The 8,710-nt window shown below is 41.8% G+C and overlaps 1 protein-coding gene across 1 annotated transcript; it reads left to right on the plus strand.

Moving 5' to 3' along the window:
* The first annotated feature begins 2,638 nt into the window (after positions 1-2,638).
* On the plus strand, positions 2,639-8,405 carry pim1 (Pim-1 proto-oncogene, serine/threonine kinase). Its single transcript, XM_043716740.1, has 6 exons — positions 2,639-3,127; positions 3,303-3,403; positions 3,568-3,618; positions 3,826-4,192; positions 6,439-6,615; positions 6,992-8,405. The coding sequence occupies exons 1-6, from the start codon at positions 3,043-3,045 to the stop codon at positions 7,177-7,179; spliced, it is 969 nt and encodes a 322-aa protein (XP_043572675.1). The 5' UTR covers positions 2,639-3,042; the 3' UTR covers positions 7,180-8,405.
* Positions 8,406-8,710: the final 305 nt, after the last annotated feature.

Consider the following 8,710-nt stretch of genomic DNA (forward strand, 5'->3'; position numbering starts at 1 on the left):
TTATGATCAATTTTTGCCCCACCCTTCCTACCTAAATTTAAATCTTGTTGCGAGCCTCACCATTCTATTGTACTGACTATGGGCTAGGTATTTCCTGTAGATTGATTATTGATTACAGAGATCTTCAGCTTAAGAATTTGTTCTGATTAAAATTTCCTTGTTGGTGACACTGCTTTAATTCCAAAACATCAGTGCCCATGAGCTGCTAATACAGCTGACTTTTTGTTGGCAGTTTGGCGTGCATCTGCAGCTGAGGTAACCAAGAACAGGCGAGAGTTAGTAGTGTCAATGTGTCAGTTCACAGATGTTGCTCCAATTAACATTAAACCAACATTTTAAGAAATTGAGCAGCTACTCTGCATTAATCGTTTAACTTTTGCCTAATTTGGATTTGCTTCGAAAGTAATTGTGGCCATGCTTATAAACATTCCACACAAATTTTCCTTTGCACGACTTTATTGTGGGAATTGTATTCCATTGTCAAAACGACAAACAGCTAAAGGCGCAGCAACAAATTTCTACTTTGTTCCCCCTCATTATGTGGCAGCCTGGGTACAGGGTGGTCCTGCGGAGAGTCGATGCCACATTCCCCGTATATCTAATGAAGCTTAAGGTTCCGATCTAAGGAAACATTCAGTTTCCTAAACAGGGGGCAGTCAATTCCCCAGGGGCAGAAAAACAAGATTAGAGAACCGGTCACCCGAAGCCTGGCTATTCTTGTGTACCACCAGGTATCTGGGTCAAAAGTGACACTGGAGATAGGCTGGAATCAAAACCTCCTGCCTGACCTCACACAGCCCGGCCATGGTGTGTGACCGAGAGCGAGCAAGAGAGGAGCAGAAGAAAATGTAAATAACATTTTTTTGAAAACAACAAATCTGTTTAACGCCCTTCGTACAGCTCTCCACAACAGTTCAAATTTCGGTTTTGTTTTGATTCACAGTTATCAAACTCCACCCAATAGGATTTGAATCTGAACTTTCAAGTTGTAATCATTTCAGTACACCCATGGAGGCAAAAGCATAAGAGAGGAAATTCCTGAGCTGTGATGCTTTGCAAAAATAGGCTTTCATGTTTTGAGCAGCGACCTCCATCGACTAACACTGGCTATGTTACAATTTCACTTGCTCTAACTTGTACCTGATCTCGGGGGTGGGGGGAGCGAAAAGGCAGCTTTTTGTGATTCATTCCCACATGCTGAAAGGCGGCGGCCACCCAATTCGAAAGTATGTCAGGAATGCAGCATCTTCTCACTGGCACCATTCACAGCAGATTTGTATCGCCCTGCGGTTTTCCCAGAAATTATTCATCTCGTCGCGAAACTCATTAACTCACTCTCCCTGAAATCTAAAAATTAAGCCCCAAATCTGAAAGGGTTCTCCCGGCCAGATGAACAACAATTAATTTGGCATCAATAAAACCAGACCATATCTGCATTGATGTTTGCAGTTTACGATCGGGCGGGAAATAACACAGTCTGAACTATTTTGTCCACACCCATTAATTATCACTTCACGAATCTTTTCTTTCATCCTATGTAGTTTTCATGCACAAATGCATTAAAAATAAATGGAAACGTCTTTAGGAAGCATTTGTTGCTAACATGCACCTTGCATAAATGGTAGCTGAATAACGGGTGGCCACATGTTTGCAACAAAAAAAATCAAAAATTTAAACTACCGTCTATTGTGGTTGCAAATTCCAAATATATTTAAAACAAACATATCTTTTGCATAATGTTGCACACTGATTAACCTTAACGTGCTTCGAATATTCCGATTCATTTATTTTGAGCACAATTGGATGCAATTCTTGAATAATGTTTATTTTTATTGTCACCAATTGTGCACGCCCCCTTTAGGTGATAATTAACTAACTTGTGGAGAGCAGATTGTTTTTGTTGAAAATAAATCTACAAATCAAGCTATCTTAAAATATAAAGATCGCCATGAAGACAAAAAAAAAGGCTGGTAGCAACTGTTCCCGGGCACTTGCGCATTCTGCTTTTCCTATAATCGTTAGTTGTGAGGTCAAATTAAATAATTGTCTCTTTCAAATGTAGCGGTGTTAGACATCCACAATGGAATTAACCTGGCGACGTACTTAGCGGAAACACTTCTGTATATTATACAACATTACTTTAAATACAAAAAGAAGCCCTAATAATCTGGAAAGTTTTTAAATGGGCGAAGCATTTCTTTTTTGCGCTCTGATGGTTTTTGAGTATAACATTATAAGGCAATAGGTTGTCAAATCGCCCACTACGCTAGAACAATGCATTGACGGTGAGGATCTGCATAGTTCAGCTCAAAACACGCCTCTGCATTTTTTGAACTACTCTGTTCGCTCTTGCTGAAATGTATTGCCTGCAAAACTGCAGAGGCTACTCCCGCGGAAAAGGGGGGAAAAAAACGCCATTGTCGCTCCCCTTTAAAAATATTTGTCTACAGACAGCCAGTGGATCAAAGCCATTTGTAAGCAGACATGCAAGAGGCATTTTTTGGCGCGTAGTCATTCCCGCCACGTCGAGTCTAGTCAGTTTCATTCTTTTATTTTTTTTCGCTCTGTGATAGGCAGATCATTGCTACCCTCCTATTGGACTGCCTGACGTATTTCAAAGTGGGCTGTTCCTCTGGGGTTTGCTGATGGTGTACGGCTCGCCCTTTTTTTTTACTATCTGTATATAGTGGTTGCTACTAGCAGAGCGCACTCCAAGTAAAGCCGGGGAATCAGCGTGATACAAAGACGCGGTTCTGAACCTTTTTGCTTCCCACCCCCTTTTATATTTTTCTTCCTCGTCCGAAAGAACTGCTTTCGTGCTCGAAAGGGACTTAAATCATCTGCCCGGGACACTGGGAAGAACAGACGCTTTGGAATAAGGGAAACATTTGTAGGATCGCAGCTGTGTGTTTCGTTGCAACGTGGTGTGGGTGAAATTGCCGGCTTTTTTTCCTCCCCCTTCTCTACTCCCTCCTTGGTGAAATCCCACTCGGAATCTTGGAAGTGATAACCGAGTCTGCAGCCGAGGGTTTCCAGAAGGGGATGCTGCTTTCAAAGATCGGATCTTTCACTCATATGTACTCGACATCAAGCGTGGATATGCCGGCGAAAATTCAGTTGCAACAAGGTATCTATTTAGCATTTCTTACACGTTTACGGAGCCTCCCCGCTTCAGTGGGAAGGGTTTTTTTTTGTGTTGTGACGGTGTTGTCGTTAACCATGTGGAGCTCGGAGACAACAAAAGAGGCGCCGATTTCGTGATGGGCTAATCTTTTTTTTTCTATTTATTGTTGTTCTTCCAGTGAAAGAGCCTTTTGAAAAGATTTATCAAGTTGGATCTGTCCTCGGTAGTGGTGGATTTGGGACTGTTTATTCTGGGGTTCGAGTCGCTGATGGCGTGCAGGTAATTATGTTTTGAAGTCTGCCTTTCCCTTTCTGTTTTATCACTCGTTAACTTTCTCCAGATCGTTCAGCCTCTTCCCCCCCCCCCCCCCAAAAAAAAAATGCCCTTAAGAAACGACCCGCCTGGATTCGGTGACTGAATGGACCTTTCTGTTTATATTGTAGGTTGCGATCAAACACGTTGCTAGAGATCGGGTGTCAGAATGGGCTGAACTGGTAAGTAAAATACGAAACTCATGTGTGCCTTTTTGTGTGTCTTTGTAATCACCAGTGTCAGGTCCTCTTTAAAATGACAGATGTACGTTACTGTTTACATCCGAGGCGGGAAGTAAGCGATGCATGAATTTGCGTGTTAAGGATACAGTGATTGCTCGGTGTTTCGTTGGGTTTATCTATTTTTTTGTGTGTGTGTTCCCCCTGCAGTCTAATGGAGCAAGGGTTCCCATGGAGATAGCGCTGCTGAAGAGGGTAGGCACGGGCTGCCGGGGTGTGATCAAAATGCTGGACTGGTTCGAGAGACCCGACAGCTTCATCATCGTCATGGAGAGACCTGAGCACGTTAAGGACTTGTTTGATTTTATCACCGAGAAGGGAGCCCTGCCGGAGGACTTGGCTAAAAACTTTTTCCGCCAGATCCTCGAGGCGGTGAGGCACTGTCACAACTGCGGAGTGGTTCACCGAGATATCAAGGACGAGAATATCCTGATTGATATGAGGACCGGGGAGCTGAAACTTATCGATTTTGGCTCGGGGGCTCTGTTGAAGGATACCGTCTACACTGATTTTGATGGTGAGCAATGTTACTGCAACCGAGATTTTCAAAATTTAAAATAAAAATCTTAATTACTCCAGTCCTGTCACATTAGGCTAGTGTCCTGAAATGAACTAATGTCAGCAATTGCATATTAGGACTGCAGTTATGAAAAAAAAACTATTTCGAGGTGATTGGATTTGAAATGCACTGATCGTAGTGAGTTTTTTTCTTGTGCGGTAGTAAGGAGCCGTTTTGTTATTGTTTTGATGGCTTTATTTCCTTATTTGGATGGTGATGTGGCTGCGAGGGGGCGCCTTCTGTTCGTCGGAGGCGTAGCGTTGGTCGGAAGAGCGCAGCGCAAACACAACCTCCACTGGAATGGGTGGCCAGAGACGGGGGGGGGCTCTCAGGGTAACATCGCATCACCGGGGATGGGTGGGTGGATGCGTAATTAATGGGGAGGTGGTGGGAATTGCCGTGCACCAGAGAAAAAAAACCACTCACTCACCCACCCACAACAAACTATCACCCAGATACAAGAGGCTGAATCATAAGAGGCTGAGGAATCGAGTCGTGATGTTTGTGGGCAGTGTTTACAAGAGTTTGGGGGAAGGGGACATTTGCAGGGTTTTTTTTTGTCTCAATGTTCTGTTTTTGTTTTCTGATGCCTGTGTGTGTGTGTCAATGATCGAGGGGTTGGGTTGATCAGAGAGGGGAAGGGAAAGCTAGCAGAAACTGAGGGAAAGGGCGGGCTTGGGTTTGGGCTACAGCAGACAGAGACAGGCAGGCAGGCAGACAGACAGGACGGAGTCTCCCTGTGCCAGATGTCGGGGGTGGGAAGGAGGTGAGGTCTGTCCGGCTCGGGGTTTGTACTGTAGCCTGTAGACGGCGTGTCTCTCTTCCGTTGTTGCTCCAGTGTTTGCTGCCGCCCGCTGCTGAGCTTTTGGCAACGTGCCACCCTTTTGTTTTGGAGATTTGCTCTCCTCCTGCGTAACGCTATTTTCCTTTTATTTTCTATTTGGAAACTGATGCAAATAATCAGCTCGGTTTTTATTGGAGCCGAGATTTTTATTTTTTGGTGCCACCTCTGCCGATGTTGCCCACATTTTCTGTTCTCCCCGAGTTCCGTCATGGAAATGTTTTGAAACCCGATAGTCATGTTACCTGGGGCTACGGTGATGGGAAATGGGTTACTCTCTCTTTGATATCATGTGGCCGGATTGATAAATTATTAAGATAGCTCAGTGTCAGGGCTGGAGTGGAATCAGAGCCCTCTGAAAAGGCTTGGGGAGGGTATTCTTTTACCAACCCTGGAATCATTTTAAAACACAAACCATTGACATTTCAGAAGAGCATTTTTAATGTCCCTTTTGTGCCCTATAATGTGATTTAATCTGTGGATGTAACTTCTTAAAGTCCATTTTCCAAATTAAAGACCCATTTTCCAAATTAAGACAGCACTGAATTTTATTTTTTTAAATGAAATAGTACTTATTTGTAAAATTAATTTTTAAAAACTCATTCTGGTGCATCATGGCTTTAATGTTTGAAGCCGGCTGTTGGAACGATGCAGTTTTGGAGCTGCGCTCCCCCAGACGCTGCAGCGCAACCCCTTGTCCATTTTCAAACATTTAAACTCGTCTCCGAAGAACAACCAAAAATAAAAGAAAACCGTTAGTGAAAATTCTCAGTGTTTGGCGCCACCGGCAGGCGGGAGCGTGTGCTTTTTACAACTGAAAGTTTGTAAACAAAAAAATCACATGGCAACAAGTCAATAACTGCCAGTTCACGGCAGGGCAAGCAGGAAACTTCAGGTTAACCACATTTCCTGCAAGCTAAGGGCGGAACGAGATAGTGTAGATGATTTGAATTTCAAGAGCTTAGCGCACTCTTTTGTTTACAAGAAATATGGCAAACGTTTGATCTTCTCCCTGCCAATAACAGGTTGCTCAAACCATTTGTGAAATATTTTGACATTGTGTGCAGTTTAGTTCCAATAAAATGCAATTACTGGTGCATTTTTTAACTTTAGAAATCTGCAGTGGACTTTTTAACAAGTACTTCTATTATATTGAAACTTTATTTTTTTTAATGTGGATTTCTTCGTGAGCAAAGAGGGAACATGAGGAATGCAGAGTAATCAGATTAGTCATGATCTTATTGAAAGGCAGGGCAGGCTTCAGCAGCTTTCTTTGGCCCTTAGTTTGTATATTTGCATTTTAACAACATAAAGGAAAACAGGGAATGTTTTCATAAATGTGGATCTCTGTGTTGATTTGTAGGCACCAGAGTGTACAGCCCACCAGAATGGATTCGCCATCACAGATACCACGGCAGATCTGCAACAGTTTGGTCCCTTGGGGTGCTTCTTTATGACATGGTTTGTGGGGACATCCCATTTGAACAGGACGAGGAGATCATTCGAGGACAGGTGCTATTCCGACGGAGAATTTCAACTGGTAAGCAGTTTTTCCTGTCTGAGCGGAGGGAAATTAAAACATTTCCAGAAGATCTTCACCCTGTAAACTGTTTAAATTAAGTCAATCATCACTGTTTTTAAATAATTTCAGAGAATTGCTCAGGTATTCACCATAGTCAATTGCATTATGACTTTTAACCATGCTTCATAAATACAGTTAGTATGTTAGTGGTCTGTGACATTATCACAGAAGTATTTGCTTGCTTACATTAGATTGCCACAAAAACCCCAGCTGGGCTACATACCATAGTTAGTTCTTTATATCTGTATGCTATGTTAACAAACTGTTATGTGTATGGAAAGTATAATTAGAAACTCACTCTGTTTATAACACACTATTTCCTTTTTGCTTTCAGAATGTCAAAATCTCATCAAGTTCTGCCTATCCTTGAGGCCTTCAGATCGACCCTCATTTGAAGATATGATTAACCATCCCTGGATGCAGAACAGCATTGTTTCACAAGATGCCATTGGACTAAGGTTGCATAGTCTGAGCCAAGAGTCAAACAGCATTAGCTCGAGTAAATTAGAACTTGTGAAATAATGTGAACCGATGCTCACAAAACTGAACTGTCTCTGCCTTCCTTTGGAAGAACCAAATAACTTGCCTGGTCTCACTCACCAGATTCCATGGCCTTTTAAATCTACTGATTAGTGGGAGGAGTGATGAAGAACCAGAATCCTCTCCTCTGCAAGCTTCGGTTGTCATTAACTTGAATCGTGCATTACGACAAGCCTGGCTCTTCCTCTTCGAGTGCCTTTTTTATGACCGCTGGATCCACTGACTTAGAAAGAAATACTTGAACCTCTGCTGCTTCTGAATAACTTGACTTTCTTTCGCACAATCTTCACACATAACACACTGAGAGACTGGTCTAGTCTAGCTACTGTTTTGTTTACAGCCTTTCAATAAAATAACTGAAGAGAACCCTTGTCACCTGAAAATCACCACTAATCAGAAAAGAGTAAACCTCAACTCTTCTTCAGTCTGTTCACTTGTTCAATACACTCAGTATGAATATGAAGCCACGGCATGTCAGAGATCGTCATCAATGCACAACCAATGCAATGAATGAACTCTAACCATTTGTAAATGTGTGTGTATATATGTATGTGTGTATTATATGTAGATACGTCTGTATAGAAAAAGTAAATTCCTTTTTTTTTTAAATACTGGTTATTACAGCCAATGTCAGCTGTCCTGTTTACCTGTTTATTTATTTGAGTGAAGTTGATTTTTTTTTAAAAACAGATTTATTATATAAAAAGGTTTGACTTGTGGGTTAATTTATATTTATTTATTTACGGACAACTACCTTCCAACAGACTTGTTCATTCCACAATTATTAATTATTTGTTCAGATTGGGGCCCACAGATTTTCATAAGATCATGTCAGACATTAGTTCAGTTCAATCTGTTTACAGCCAAAAGAAAACAGTGATGTCACTGAAAAGAATTCCAGACTTTGTAAATATAACATGGAGCACTTCTGTTAAATGCATGTTGAACCGAAAATGTATTTAATGTCTAGACTTGTTTTTTTTTGGGATTTTTGTGACTTTTTTTTAATGTGTCCTGTGGACTGGTATGGGTTGAAAAAGATACCAGTACAAAAATGTTTTTTTTTGTATATACATTAACTTTACACTAGTTTGGTTGCATGTATGCAGCTCGAAGTTTGAATTATTTGATTAGACCTGTAAATTAAACTAGAATGGAAGAAACCTTATTTTTATACATCATTTCAAATAAAACAAAATTTGCCTTAATTTACTTTGTGATATTTGAGAACATATTCAAGAGTTGTGATATGAAATTAGAATACTTCTTGCCTCCTGATAATAGAGGAGAAAGTGAGGACTGCAGATGCTGGAGATCAGAGCTGAAAATGTGTTGCTGGAAAAGCGCAGCAGGTCAGGCAGCATCCAAGGAGCAGGAGAATCGACGTTTCGGGCATGAACCCTTCTTTAGGAATGAGGAAAGTGTGTCCAGCAGGCTAACATAAAAGGTAGGGAGGAGGGAAGGCGGTGCCGGGCTGGAGGGATTCGGCTGAGACAAGGTGGGGGGAGGGGGG

The sequence above is a fragment of the Chiloscyllium plagiosum genome, chromosome 26 (genome assembly GCF_004010195.1).
Source record: "Chiloscyllium plagiosum isolate BGI_BamShark_2017 chromosome 26, ASM401019v2, whole genome shotgun sequence".
Classification (NCBI taxonomy): domain Eukaryota; kingdom Metazoa; phylum Chordata; class Chondrichthyes; order Orectolobiformes; family Hemiscylliidae; genus Chiloscyllium; species Chiloscyllium plagiosum.

Excerpts from the sequence above, each read along its gene's own strand:
- pim1 (XM_043716740.1), top strand. The coding sequence starts at position 3,043 with ATGCTGCTTTCAAAGATCGGATCTTTCACTCATATGTACTCGACATCA. Across the intron at positions 3,128-3,302 it reads GAAAATTCAGTTGCAACAAG|TGAAAGAGCCTTTTGAAAAG; the intron begins GTATCTATTTAG and ends TTGTTCTTCCAG. Across the intron at positions 3,404-3,567 it reads GAGTCGCTGATGGCGTGCAG|GTTGCGATCAAACACGTTGC; the intron begins GTAATTATGTTT and ends TTTATATTGTAG.